Source organism: Saccoglossus kowalevskii, chromosome 8, assembly GCF_978046115.1.
Source record: "Saccoglossus kowalevskii chromosome 8, keSacKowa6.1, whole genome shotgun sequence".
In the NCBI taxonomy this organism is placed as follows: Eukaryota; Metazoa; Hemichordata; class Enteropneusta; family Harrimaniidae; genus Saccoglossus; species Saccoglossus kowalevskii.
Genome location: NC_140648.1, coordinates 33,147,019 through 33,162,228, shown reverse-complemented (window position 1 = coordinate 33,162,228; position 15,210 = coordinate 33,147,019). Strand labels below are relative to the sequence as shown.

At 39.7% G+C, this 15,210-nt stretch overlaps 1 protein-coding gene across 1 annotated transcript; it reads left to right on the top strand.

Annotated features, from left to right (window-relative positions):
* Positions 1 to 1,094: 1,094 nt before the first annotated feature.
* Positions 1,095 to 11,763, top strand: LOC100366604 (uncharacterized). The gene is made up of 3 exons (XM_002734922.3): positions 1,095 to 1,449; positions 3,162 to 3,343; positions 10,041 to 11,763. Exons 1-3 carry the CDS (start codon positions 1,203 to 1,205, stop codon positions 10,941 to 10,943), a joined length of 1,332 nt encoding a protein of 443 aa, XP_002734968.2. The 5' UTR covers positions 1,095 to 1,202; the 3' UTR covers positions 10,944 to 11,763.
* Positions 11,764 to 15,210: the final 3,447 nt, after the last annotated feature.

The window sequence follows — 15,210 nt, the reverse complement described above, 5'->3', positions numbered from 1 at the left end:
TCACGGTGGCCGTGAACTACAGTGAGTTTTAAAATCCAGCCAAGTGAACGAGGCCGCCCGACCACAGAGCTCTGCATATGAACCTCTTCGACCTCAAGTGGCAGACATGGCTCATGGGACGGCGCTATTCTACCCGACGTTTTTTTTTATAGAGAAAGGAACAGTGTCCCGGATCAATGGTACGCACCAACAGTCAAACGATAGCAACTATTGAGCCTGCCAATTGGTGCGACTAAGCTGATGAAAACAGGGGGCGTTTACTAGATTCATGATCGAAATAATTGCTGCAGGAGCACTCGACAATTGAACACAAGTAAAACACGTATTGCTATCTGCGCAATAACTATGCTATTATTTGGAACCAAAGCGGCTCGTCTCGTTTCCTATACCATAGTGGTTTTAAGTTATAAATAATTATATTAATAATAATAATGTTCACGGACGACAATATAATCCGGTCTTAATTGATTGGATGAATGGAAGAGAAAGGGGAAGCCCTTCATTTGTGAACTGAGCGCACCCCACCATAATGTTAGAGCGGTGACAAATGAAACTAACATGCCATCTAACTTAATTTAATCACGTTCTTTTGAAATGAACAAACGGTATCCGTTTCGCAACCACAGTGTCAATTGTTTTTCTATCAGTCTATCTCCCCTCTCTCGAACAACGTGGTTGTTGTCGCAATCTAGCTAGTGTGGGAAGACGTCGGAAGGGCTAGCTCGTCGGCGACAAATACCGATTACCGATTTCTTTTTAGCGAACGATCTCGAATTACTCAATAGGTTTTCGCTCACTGGCACCGCGGCGTAATTTGTCATGTCGGTCGCTACGCAGTGAAAACAAAGGAGCTCATAGACCAACAGTTGAGCATTTAACTGGCGGCGATTCGACAGAAATAATAATGAATTGCATATGGGTGAAACATTTCTGTTAACATAACCGTGCGAAACCTCATGGCAACTTTGCTTGGGAAAACCCTGATGATAGCGGTGCGCATCGCCATCGCGTCGCTGAAAGCCGGCTCTTGATTGGTCGGTGTTTATAAACTTGAAGATAGGGCTGTCCCAAAGACCCCCCGCAGCGTTGGTGGTCTTTCATGTAACAATTCAACTAGTACGGCAGGAGATTCCCATCAGTTTCACTGTCCTATGCTACGCGGACTGACTGGCGGGATACGTGTCGTTCTTCTCTAAGCGATAATGATGGATTCACGTCTGCTTGACCAGCACTATGGTCGCTCTCTGGGGTCGCTCGCTGCTGCCTTCCCGTATCGACCTGGGCATGCCTTCGAGTTTCCGTCTGTACACAACCTTTCGAACTCGGTGTCTTTCTCCATCGACGGGATATTGAGCACCAACTCACTGATAAATGGTTCAAGCACCGGGAGCCAGATGCTCGGAACCACAACGATCACTTCTACCAACAACTCCAATATACATATAACAAGTAAGTAAATCAGGTAGTTAAACAAACCGTTCTCTACGCACTCTACAATGTGCACTCTCCAAGAATGTGACCCTGTGTTTCGGGTAGATTTGGCCGCCGGCTTGCCAAAGTTCAAATTCGGGAGGGTAGTAAGACTTCTCCAGCGGATCGCAAAACGGTATCAGAAAGCCACGGACCTCACCACTCCTCCTCGAACACAGAAAGAGTGAATGTTGACAGCAATATGTCAGAGGCGGCGGTGAGTGAAAACACATCATTGCATATTAGGGTAATAACTGCGTTTCACTGCACGGAATTACATGGATTAAAATCCCCCACAAGGCTTTAAATTAACACTTTCGATGCACATGTGTTGACAGACAGATTTTGGCACCTAAATTAAAATTATTTTGATGAGAAATCGCAATTTTGGAAACAAATAAATAGGAAAGGATAAAACGCGCAGAGACAGAGTGAGATGAACGACTTGGAATTATGAGGTCTATTTACAGTGTTAGTAATATTTCTCATTTAGAACCTATAATATTTATCTACGGGTCGATTATTCTTTCTTTATTGTTTTCCTTATTGCTACCAATTCATCAAACGTACACGTGACTTAATGCAGCGTGGTGATAACACTCCTTCGGAAAGAGGATAAAATGAAATGAGGGAAATCTTCAGTATACTACCAATGGTATCACATTCTAAATTCGCTGCGTGTTTGTGTTGGTATCAACCGCCCGAGTGATTTTTTTGGAAACTGCGACGTATTCGAATGGTTCCAGGTGTTTTATCTGAGAATGCACGTCTATAATACGCACCAAAGTAGTAACAACAAAAACGGCATTTAAAATACGGGTCATTTACGGAAGTTAATTTGAAGAAGAAATTAAACTAAAATATTTTTCTTTCAAGATTAGTGTTTGGTGTGCGTGTGTGGTTAGTTATCTGCAAGAATACATTGAGTTGAGGAAGGCGTTACTATAGAATGATAACAACACTCCCAGCGATGGTTATTGAAACTTGACGATCACAATCCAATTCGGTGGATTTACCTCACCTTTTTGGGACATGTTTGGTTTCTTTTGTGTGAGACGTCCCACTGTCAAATGGGATTACCTCCACGGACCGAATTTCAATTTAATTTAGGAAGCAGGTCTTGTATCCTACACGGACGCGCTTTGTTTCTATAGACAGAGACAGCAGAGAATGCTATTCTTCTTAACACTTTATACCTGTAGTCAACTGCAAGTCGAATATCTTCATTGAAATCGTAAACAAGCCCGGGTTCTCTTTTCGTTAATATGAAAGATTAACAACTCAGTACGTTTTGTGGAGAGTGTTTTCTGCTTTTACGGAAGTGTCGATTTCCAAAATGTTACAACCAAACCAAATATTTGTTTTGTTTTTTGCTTCAATAACGATATAATCTAGCTAAATATTCATTTTAAATTTCATAACGTTTCCCCTATTAATGACTTAACATTTTTTTTATTTGTATAATAAAAATGGCTACAAGTATATCGAATGTGTTTACTGTTCGATGATACTCTCGTTTGTCTTCATTGCGATAAAACAAACCATTGAGCAAGGTGGGGTGTCATTGTGGCAACACGCCGACATCGTATATGGATTTATCGGCAGCCAGGCCGGTCGTGCGTGACCTGATGTAACATCCCATAAATTGACAATTTTAATTCCAGACGTACTATACATTGCATTTATTTCAGGCAATGATTCGGAACACGATGGTAAGGAGTCAAGCTCAGGAAAAAGGCGGCGAACGCGTACGAACTTCAACGGCTGGCAGTTGGAGGAGTTGGAGAAAGCGTTCAATGATAGCCACTACCCCGATGTTTTCACCCGAGAAGCACTTGCGATGAAGCTCGATCTAGTGGAGTCCCGCGTTCAGGTGTGTACACATTATAAAATAAGAAACTTATTAAATATGGGTGAGAGAATTTTGATTTTTCTGAATTAGTTAACAAAATGCTCTATACAAACGTTTTCTGTGGTGGGGGTCTGGTGTTTGAACGTCGGAGTGAATTTGAGTTTGTGAGATGGACAAACGTCACACGATGATGTGAGGTGATGAGTATCTACAATGTTACAGTCACTGCGGTCGTAATTGATAAAGAACAAAGAAACATCGAATCTTTGTTTTTCTATTTTCCTAATGTTTACATTTTTTTTTGTATTTTATGTGTTTGCCATTTTAGTGTTTCTCTCATATACCTAGTTTTTGCTAATAGAACATTGTTGATTGGCCCCCGGCGTCATCCTTGAAAATACGCACGAAAATATACATTACGAAAAATGTATTTATTACTCGCAGTCTGTGTCCTACACCTTCAACGAACAGTTGCAAAACATGGGGACAAAAAGCTACCCTGCACATTTGTAACACTTGCACAAATATCAATTAAATGCGCGATAGAGCGCTGCGGGCTAGGACATTCAACCGATCACTATGAGAAGTGGCCAAACAAACTTATGTTCACAAAGTGTGGTTCTGGTTTTTCAATTCAGCACTCACTAGTAGCAAGCATGCCACTGTTTTGATTACGAACTATATAACTAACAACATATACGTATAATAATATTTGCATTGTGATAAGTTTTTTTAAAAAAAAAAAAAAAAACTCAGATACCACGTCAATGACGAGTAAATATACACGAGCTCGTTTTCCATATATGTGCCTTGTATTATTTTGCTAGTGTGAGCTGATACGCATGATGTGTTCGATTGTCGGTTTCTGTTTTCACATGGCTCACAGCGTGTGATGGGATAGAATTAATTGCAGACAATTAAACGACCCGGGGTGATAATAGTTCGCTCTTCTTTCCCCATACATCTCCTATACTTTTTGTTAAGGGAAAATAAACCCCATTGTATAGCAATTTAGCTTGGCTGCGTGATAGTCGGCGACTGTCTCCGCGGATCACCCTTCACGCCGTGTAGCCTGGCCTTTTCCGGTTTCTCCCCGCCATCTCCTCGTCGTGAGGTGTGTGTAATGCCCGTATTTATGCACTTCTAGCACACAGCCTGCTTTAGAATGCTAAATTAGGTTTACGTAGCAAGAACTTAATGTTAGACCCCTTTTAACTTGCCCCCATCCATCACAAGCTGTCCTCGTTGCCGTTTTCGGTGGCTTTCGTCTGTCCGCTTTCATAGCCTACTCAATCACGCTAGTAACGCACCGGTGTTAAAAAATCGAACATCGCTAAGGTGCGGTCTGCACATTTCAGACGCTCTGCCGGCAGACGCATTTCACACTTTTATTTTCAATTTTTCGTTTTATTCAGTTAAAGTCAAGACGGGTGGCCGTGTTATTTGTTCAATGGGCGATGCAAAGGGAATGAAAATAGAAAAAAATGTGAAAGCATTTTCTGGACCATGACGACCGCTACTGAGCACTCTTTAAATTCCTTCTACGTCTGTTGCATTCGGCAAATGTTCAACTCACGGTGACGTCTTGTTGATTGTCAATAGAAGTCGAAATTAATTTACTCAGACTGACGGCACTGTATGTGAAAATGCAGGATCCTGTCTTGCACACATTATTTCCTAGTCAGTCTCTCGATATTGACATGAAGTGTCTGACCTCCCGACTAGGTGAAGAGATACTTAAACTAAGCTTTGTACACGTCTAAATACGTAAACATAATGTTAACAAGAAAAAAGATAGAGGGGTGTGTTTGATCTGTTCAAATTGCCACAAATCACTGTCATAGGCGACGTGGATCGCAATGAAGAACTTTTGATATCTACATTTAAAATAAAACATATAGTATTGTGGACTGCTCGATAGATACCAAGAATTCTATTTCTAATTCGAATAAAACTACTTGAACCTGTCCCCCGATTGAAATCAACTGGATTATTTGTCCACCCTAACGGCAATAACAAATATGATGATAGTTATTATTGTGTATGTACTGGAGGGGGTTACTGCCCATGTTAGTCGCACTAATTTTATAGTAAACACAAGCTGGGGAAAAATCGGATATTTTCTATGACTATCTAGTTAATTGTGTTGAAAGTATGGTGTGAGCAAACCCTTTGTCTGCCGATTTATTCGATGACTAATTTTCGCCAATGATCGTTTGAAGAAAATGTACTGTAGGGGTTTCGCCGAAGCGCCGAGCAACCGGACTCGAACCTGTGAATTGACTAGACGATGACGCACAGACTCGTCTTTTGAGACCAAATGTCCTGCATATATTCACTATTAAAAACAACGATCAAGATAATATAAAATAGCAGTCAATTCAAACAGTATACAAGGGAAATTGTAGTGGCCGACAAACAATTAAGTTAGCAAAACCTTCAAAGTTATTCTATCTTGGGCGGATTTCTCAATTGACCAACACAAAGCCGTAGCTATATCGAAGGCGACTAGCGTCTCGGCTCTGAATAGCCATGTCATTGTGTCCTACCCACCACGTGTAGACAGCAAGGTGCTACCGAAGTGCACTCCCAAATTGCTTCCACTTCTTACACGGCTACTTGTCAGGTAGCCAAGCGCAAACAGCCGCTTAATTGTCGCATAGTTTACGAATACTTGGACTGCCTCTCCGAATAGTTGTTCATGTTTTCTTCGTTCTTGTAAGAGTATATATAAAGAACATAGTTAAAAGCCATTTTGGTGGTGATGGTATTTCTGAAAAGCAATTAGGACTAGTAAAAATGACGCTCTTTATATCCATCGGCTGTGCAATTGGGGGTTATTTTTTTCTTTTTGGTAGTAAAGTTCTCATAGATCAAGACGAGACGTAATTTTTCGATGATTTACCCTCAGCTGGGCACCCAATCACTTTAGTCACTCATGGCTAACAACAAACGACGATGGGACTATAATTATGGAGGAGTGGAAACAGCTAAAAGAAAAGGACAAACAAACGATTTTCTTGACTTCTGATTCAGAGCGTTAGTGTATTTTTACCGGCGTCAATGTAGCCGAGTGAAGCTTCACCCATCCGTACACGTAAAATATACGCTGTACTTCATCTGCACAAAGCCTTAATTTTGGAGAAGAATTGGCCGACGACTTAATTTCTAAATCAAAGTTACAGAAAGAACTGTGGAGTCAGTAGCAGGCCAGATGTTATTTGGTGGGTAAAGAACGCGGGCAATCGAATAGCTCAGCTAGGTCAAGAGGGACAAGTCAGTTCTAAGCCAATCCTCGGAGGGATTGAATACTCTGGTAAAATTGATTCAGGCGTCCTTTTGGTGGCCAATACTCAAACTTAAAGAAAAAAAGAAAACTGAACAAAACACGTTTGCACCGATTTGTTGCTATGGTGACCACCTGGAATTTCGAATATAAGAAAAGAGAAGAAAATTGAGTCTGGCGCAATTGAAACGTGCCAGATAAAAGAAAGTCTGAGTTCTTAGTTTTTGGCTTCTTCTGACTTTCGACTCTTGGATCATCACATTAATAGAGTCCACCCGAAAGTTTACTCCCAGCGGAGGATCGGTTCACAATTGTTAAACCTCTTTTTGTAGACTGCTACACAAAACCAGACTAACTATATTCTCAAGTCGAGATTTAATTTTTTTTCTCCTTTTATCCTATCATTACTTAGACTATAATGAGCCATATTGGTTGCCTGCCCATGCTGCGATCGAATTCAATGGCTTTACCAGTAATCCAATTTGACCAAGGGAGTTTTAAATTACTTTAACTGGGCGGTCGCATCGTATATTGAAAATACACTATGGCCCACTTGAAGTAGGGAGGCAATTAAACAAGCACGAAATAAACTAGTAGAACGGGAGTGAGAGCCGGAACGAAGGGGAGAGAAATTTTACGTGAGCGTCGCGTCGTTTTTTATTCATATGAAACGCAGCCGTCTCCCCAGTTTTTACAATTGTGCCTGGAGTTTAATTTAATAAAGGAAATGGACACTCTACAGAAAATAATGTTTGTTTACACGAGACATTGCCATTACTACTAGCACAATGCGAAATGTGACAATTTATCTCTGCCAATCATGGCGAAATCTACCAGGGCTTTGTTGCGTTTCACTCGTAATGTTTTCTTTCCTTTCTATCATTTATGTAATTTGTTTTGACGCGTTGAACACAGTAGCCCACTGATATTAAATCATTTTTTTATAAGTCCGTGCACGGGCAAAGTGATTCCTGCGAGACGTTATTAAAACGGGGAAAATTACATTTCGGTGCGAAAATTGATATTTGATTTCTGCTTTTGTAGCACCAGGCAGCAGGCATTAAAATGTCCCCAAATCAAACAGCACTTCTGTAAAGAACTCATATCCTGTCTGCGTGGTCATAGCCCAATGAAAACATTACACTGCGCAGAGGCGCGGCGAGCTTGTGCATAGCACAGATAATGGTGAAATATTATTTTTCTAAAATTAAAATACATATAGATTGTAAATTGGAGGACAAAAGGCACCAACAAATAAATAAAAACGCATTATATAGGATTTTGATGAAGACGATTTTTTTTTTACTGCACCAAAAAATTGTTAATCGCAATTTTGATAATATTTAAGGTAATGTGTCGGACTGCATTACATATCTGTTGCGAATCACGTGACGTTATCAAAGGCGTTGATGATTTATTTTCACAAGCCTCATTTCGTTACATGTGGCGGATGCGAGAGCCGTCCAACTGGTGTGAAGCCCACTACTTCTTTCAGTATGCTTATATTACTTAGGTAGCGCTAATGTGATATGCATTGCACGCTAATATGTCATTTCAATGACGCCTGAATGAAATTACTTTTCTCTAAGCCAATATACTGACGGTGTGCAGGTTGTAGACACGAATAAAGGGGGGGGGGGGGTATCGTAATAACTGCTTGCCAGTGGACGCGGTGAGTTGGTTTGTCACCGTGTTACCGACTTATGAGTTGGCGTGTGGCACAACTTAAGTGGTTTTTTCGTGGAAACGTTTTTCCACACCTCATCGTGATCAGCGTGTCTGTCACATCTCCATGTTAGTGACGCATTTCAAGACTTGCACATTGCGTTCATTTACATTGTATGCATTATGGAAACCGCGGAGGTTGTTTCAAAATTCGTAGGATTGAAATGATGACGTTATAGAATCCTTAAAAAATAAACATCTAACTTTTGGAAATGGCGTGATTTGCTAGTGAATCCCGGCACTTGTGAACTCGTTTGATCGAGTGCAATTTCTCTAGTCGAGACATGACAAGTAGAAGGAGAATGTACTTTTGTAGCGAAAACACAGTACTTTCCATCGCGTTGATGGTGCTGTAATACTGTCGAACGAGGATACCACGACGAGTGGAAAAAAACAATTTTGACATTAGGAACAGGTTGTTATCGACACTAATACCGCCTAACATTCTCTTAATTTGTCTTTTAAATTAAGTAGCCGTGGATGATTTGTTTTATGTGAGCGCAATGGACGTCACATGAAGGCACGTATTCAGGAGAATGCTATGAAACCCACGTGATCTGTGCGCACCAGTGCTTTCCAAAAGATTTCCAATACCCCGTCCAAATCATCACTTTTATGGTCTTAATACATTTCCGCAGCTAAGTTATATTATTTTCTGGTAGTTTTTTGTCCCATCCAGCTCACGCTGAGACCGACCTTATCGGGATTATGCCGCTTTATAATATTGTAACCAAGTTACCGTCGTTCATTTTTTCGTTATTATGCTATACCACCGTTCTGACATTCAGATAAAACATTATCAATATCCAAGATCGCTCGCCATAAGTGCAAATAAACAACTAGATCAATATTAATCGCTTATTTATTTTCTCACTGTAATGTTCAGCACATCATATGTAAATTGGCTCGTTCAAAACAATGAAGGTGGTGATTAATTGGAACGTAATATTAGCATTTAAAGGGAATCACCTTGATGGGCATCATACTTTACCGAGGCGGTGAAATTTACACACGATTTATGACTAGCCCTTAATGGACAGGCATCATTTATACAATAAAACAACGACAATGTTTACATTATGAGGCGCCTTAATTGCGGAAATATTGCGGTAGTAAATTTCAAAACAATGATATGCCGATTATTCAAGTTGGTGCTGGGACCGTATACAGACCACGAAATTATTAACAGAAGTAATTAAGCCTTTCTGTAATTGTTAATTGCTTTCTGATGAACAAATGAAATGAAATTACCTGTGGTTAATGCAGGAGCGCGTACAATATAAAACACACAGTTGTCAATTTTAATTCGAGGTGCCCATTTCAATCGTGTAAATTTCAGCGTAATTTAATTCTCCGCTAAACAGCTGTCACATTTACAACATTTCGAATATCAAGATTTACATTTTATGGCGTGATTTAGATTCTCGTAGACTTTTTTCTCAATGTCGTTGCTTTATTTAACCATTTTCGTTTTCCTTCTGTTACTTCTGCTTCATTGGAGTTTGGGAATGTTATTACCTTATTTCTGATATTGTTCGGGGTGACATTTACCTCATTCCGTTTGCATAATTTGTATTCATGCTATATGTATATATATGTATATATATGTATATATAAAATCGTAATTAAATTTCTATAAAACGAGAAAGCGTGTGTTGTCAGTTTCATTAAAGTAGTTAATGGATATTTGCTTTGTGTACGTTTCAGGTTTGGTTTCAAAACAGACGTGCAAAATGGCGAAAGAAGGAAAACACAAAAAAGGGACCAGGGCGACCTGCCCACAACGCACACCCGACAACATGCAGCGGCGTTCCAATAGATCCCGAGGAACTTAAGAAAAAGGAACATGAGCGGACGGAGAGGAAGAGAAGGAAGCAAGAAGACAAGGCTAGGTTGAAGGCACTGAAGGAAGCCACCAAAAACAACAAAGATTTGGATATAAAAGGACTGGAGTCGTTGAAAAGTCTCGATTTGTCGAGTTCGAAGATGGACTTCGACAGCTGTAAAAGTACGGCCAGTGAATCGTATATCAGCGAAAGGGACACGGAGGACAGAAACCACAAACACGAAGATGATATTCTGCAGCGAATAGCTAAAGAAGTAAATGACGCAAACAGAAATCACGATCTCAAGGAAAATAACGATACACGGTTACACAGAGGAGATACCGTGGGTAGGACGGGCCACGAGAACGATGGCACCATAGTGGCGGAGCTATCCACAAAAAAATCACCCTCTGGGCAACAAAAATCTGCTTTTAGAAGCCCTTTTAGCATCGAACAAATTTTATCATCAGATTCCTCGACCCGGGAAACGAAACTGAAAAATAATAAAATACAGAGACTTAAGAGCAGCGTGGAGACTTCGGTATCGGTGGGTTTGTACTCGGTGTACGGGGTTGCGCAGCCGATTGGTCTACTCGTCAAAGGTGCCACCACGGCGTCTTCACCCCCGCTACCGTCTCCGGTATCACCAATAGTGACGAACTTGAAAGGGAGTAACGTATCGGAGGATAGACAGAGTTCCAGCATTGCTTCGCTTAGGATCAGGGCGCAGGAACACAAGTACGCCATGAAAACTGAACTTGAAGTCCGCAATTTAGTTTGCTGATCGTAGAAAAATGTTGTTTTCAATTACACAAATTACAATATAGAGACAGTGTACAAATAACAGGAATCTCATTTTCATATTGTTGCCATGGCAATAGACAGCAAATCTTCTTTTTAAATGTTTGAAAAAAATATTGTATGTTATTTGTAATATATATATATATATATATATATATATTGGGGATCAGTGGGAAGTCTCTCCCTTGAAAGGATGCTGATGATGACACTAAAGGATAATATCGCCGAAATAGCTCACACATTTTTCCTGTAGACGACCCGAAAGTTGGAGTTCAAAAATAAGTAAACCTTTGTAAAATAGAAAACAACAATTGCATACTTTGATTTGCATGATTGTTATTTTTATCATTGAATGAGGCGAGACGATTATCATTTTGACAACTTTGATGAGCTTTCTCAATTTTTATTATATTAAATTTTAATAAATATTAAATTATTGGAACAGCTATCAACAAATCAAATAGATTTAGATGATATAAGTTGAATTGTTTATACTTTAGAGGGGGGTCGGTGAATTTTCAATAAGTTTGATAAAATCCTCCTCTGGTGAATGTCTTTCATACAGCTGCGGATATAATGTTAACAAGATTATAGCTTTGCAAAATTGATTTGTGTTACTGATTATCTGTGCTTTTACGCCCAAAAGAACGATTGAAGTCATGTGACTCAGCCCGTCCAATCACACTATATCATTTGTACTTTCTCACCATGTCACGTGTGCAAAAGTTGTAAATTATGTTCTTTTTGTTCTTGTTGAAATGTTGAAGTCAAAGCTGAAAATAAAGAATGGATATTTTATTGTTTACATTGGCATTTTTATATGCGAAACGCGGTGTTCTATTACTTTTGCGCGTTGTCCAAGTAATTCGCTGAGATTACTTAGTGCCTTTGTCGCACATGGGGACTGGTGGAAAAACACATGAGAATACGCATGCGCATATTGTACCTCGCGCTCAAAGCTCACATTTATAAAAATCGACATGAGTTTGTCTACTCCGTTCTTATGCCCGGGGCAGAAACAGTTGATTAGAAAGCTCGGACAACTGTAATTGATTTTGACAGCTCCGAAATGGAATGACCCATTTGAACAGATTCGAGGCTTTTTTTTCATATCTAGTAACGCGCATGCCTTGCCTGATAACCGCGCCACCTTGCTGTGAATACAACCAAATCCGTGCTAGAAACACCTCTGTGTGTCGTCCATGCTTTTTAGGCATCACTATCAGAACGTTACATCTGGAATTTATGTCGAGTTGGTTACTTCACTTCTTTTAAATTCAATCTTCGAAACAGTAACAACAGTTTGAGTTTGCATGTAGTCTTGGTGACAGGCGGACACACGGAAATGAGTTGTTCAGTCAAGTTACTACATGGTAAAATATTGTTTACTACTATATAAATGCGATAATTCGGATTACAGTATTCCTACATGTGATAGTACGATTATCCAATGGCAGCATCAAGTTCAGGTTTTTTTCTTTTCAAATTCCTACTCATATTCATAATTATAATTTATACATTTGTCACTTGATGTAAATGAAGATATTCTATGATGAGATGATAGTATATGCGCCCGTTTTCCTCTTGTTGCCTAAAGTCAATGTTATAACAACCAGTACGAGACTATTGTGTACAAACCCGGCATTCTGGTTCTTTTTTATTCTTTGCTTACAGTTAATGAACTTTTTTGTTCCCACTTATACGTGCTACTAAACATCCCGGCTGAATGGAATAAAACACTCTGTGTACATCTCATTGTAACGCTTGGTTGGTTTATTCTTCCTTTTTTAATTTTCTCGTCCCTTATCAGCTTTCTTGCCTCGTCTTTGTCACGTCTTATCGAGCTCGATCCGAATCGGAGAAGGTCGCGACCCTTATGACCTTTCAAAGGCTTCGTAATAAGCTTCGAGTTGTTATTCGCTCTGTGTTAATTGTTAGCTATGGCTGTGTGGTAGTGAGTATTCAGGAACACTGTGGGTTTCCACGACTCATAGCCACGACCAGATAAGACAAGATATTTTCGTTTTGTTTTAAACATCACTTTGGCAATAATCGCGTCGTTGCTCAGCTTACAAAGATCTGGAGTGTTGATGATATAAATAAATCCACTATAGTGGAAGCAAAGCTGCAGTTTTCTAAATGTGTTCGCATTAACACGTTGCCGTTCATGAAAACATTGCCAACACGCTACCAATATGTCCCTCGGATTAAAATCTACCTAAGCCATGTTTAGTATACATAAGTTGATATGTTAGCAGCTGACGCCATCTTGCTATCCCCGGTTAATACACCTTGCTCACAGTACGACTTAGTATATGTATTTATTTGATTTGTCAACGCCTCATTTGTAACATGTACCATTATACTGTATCGTATGTTTGCAAATCACGGCGCATTCAAAAAGCACAAGTTTCTACAACATATCACATTACCATAGAAACGTCAACATAATCGCCGTGAGGGTGGACAAGTCCTCTCATTGGCTTGCAGCTTTTTTTCATGACACACGACTTCACGCCGTAATCGTCTTGATTTCTTGCCATTTGTACAGTACCACTCGAGAATTGAAGCCCACTAAGAAGTCAAAATAGCGACACAAGTGAGTGGCAGATGACAGGTGATTGGCACACTGTAGTCCGTGACGTCACGCCTATGGTACGTGCGCGTGTGTTGTTGAGAGGTAGTTATATACAAGATGATTGTTTGAGAGGGGTGGGTTTTATTTTAAGAGGAATTTTGACGAAATGTGACACACGTGACAACGATTTAGTAATGACCAATATATGCCAGCAGCAGTGTAACTTGTTCAGTTCATATTAATTCATTATATTAAAAAAAATGCGCAACTCCGCATTATACAAGTTTAATGTTGAGTGTCGTCCATGTTCACAATCTCGAAGTGCTGCCTTCTTAAGTATAGGAAATATCGTAATATTTAGCGGAACATGACCGACCTAACGGGATCTGGTTGCCTTAGAAACAGTGGAATGCAGTCAGGCTCTTAAGTTTATTTCCTAATGCACTCTATTTTTTCTTGAGAGTGGCGGGTTTGTCGCCAATAATTGGAAAGAAATTAACCGCTATAGTTGTAGCTCACTCACATATGAACATCAAACTGTTATTTTTATTAAACGACCGCCATTCTCTTCACCCCATATATATCACCAATTATTATATTGTTTTTGAGAGGAAATGACCCAATGAACTTGAATTTAGACGGCAAATGTGTAATCAGAGCAAGCCTACTTAGTTTATCACTGAATAATATCGACTTGTCTCATCGACAACTACAACAAGAGAGATAACAAACATAAAGGTGACGTTGACGATGATGTAACCAACGCAAACACAATGCCGACGAAGAAGAGAACGAATAATTCATTACGATAATGTATCTATTTACGTTTCCATAGTTACAAATATTAGTCCTTGTCCACCATACGCCGTGTGTACACATAGCAGTGACCGCCAGTACGTGCATATCTATGATGAGCGGACGTAGTTTACTAGTATTTTAATAAATGGAATACTCCAAAGTTTCGTAATTAATAGTTCTAAAATATAAATGTGACATTTCTGTAATACCATGTTTTTTTTTAAAACTGTTATCGTCACGGTGTATTTCGCCGATACATATTTATAAATTATTGAGAGCATAGAAGAAAACATAAATTTGAACTTTAAAATGAAGTTGATTGAACGACAATCTCTCAATGCGTTCTTACATACAATCACTAATTTCGGGATTACCAATGGATACTGAGTTAGGTTAGTATAAAAGAAGTCTGGGTTGGTTACTGGGGAGGTCGAGAGTGTCAGAGCAGCTGACAGATAATCCCGAACTGAAAACAAAACAAAACATATTTTATAAATTCAATTTTGAGAAATGGAAGATCGGACTGGATGTCGTAGCGGCGTTCTCCTTAATGGGATCAGCGAAGGGAATCGGGAGTAGTACCTGCGTTAAAAGGCCACGTGGTAGGAAAAGACCTAAAACAATGTATAGTAGTCCCCACGGACGATGGCTCGTTTTAATGTACCTGCTTTGTAGTAGTTTCTTTACATGGAAGGTATATATTAGTGGTGTTTTAACCCTCAGGGCGACCATATACGATAGCCCGTGCCGCCAAACTCTTTTCGTATACAGATTTTTATAGTGTTTTTACGTGGTATCATATTTTGTGCGCCAGAGTGCGATCAATTCCACCGAGGATACGTCCCGGCCTACTGTCATTCGATTATTTATCGAA

What these genes read in the sequence shown, in the direction of transcription:
- LOC100366604 (XM_002734922.3), top strand. Translation starts at nt 1,203, where the DNA reads ATGATGGATTCACGTCTGCTTGACCAGCACTATGGTCGCTCTCTGGGG. An exon ending in CTCCAATATACATATAACAA is followed by an intron (nt 1,450 to 3,161) that starts GTAAGTAAATCA and finishes CATTTATTTCAG; the next exon opens with GCAATGATTCGGAACACGAT. An exon ending in TAGTGGAGTCCCGCGTTCAG is followed by an intron (nt 3,344 to 10,040) that starts GTGTGTACACAT and finishes TGTACGTTTCAG; the next exon opens with GTTTGGTTTCAAAACAGACG.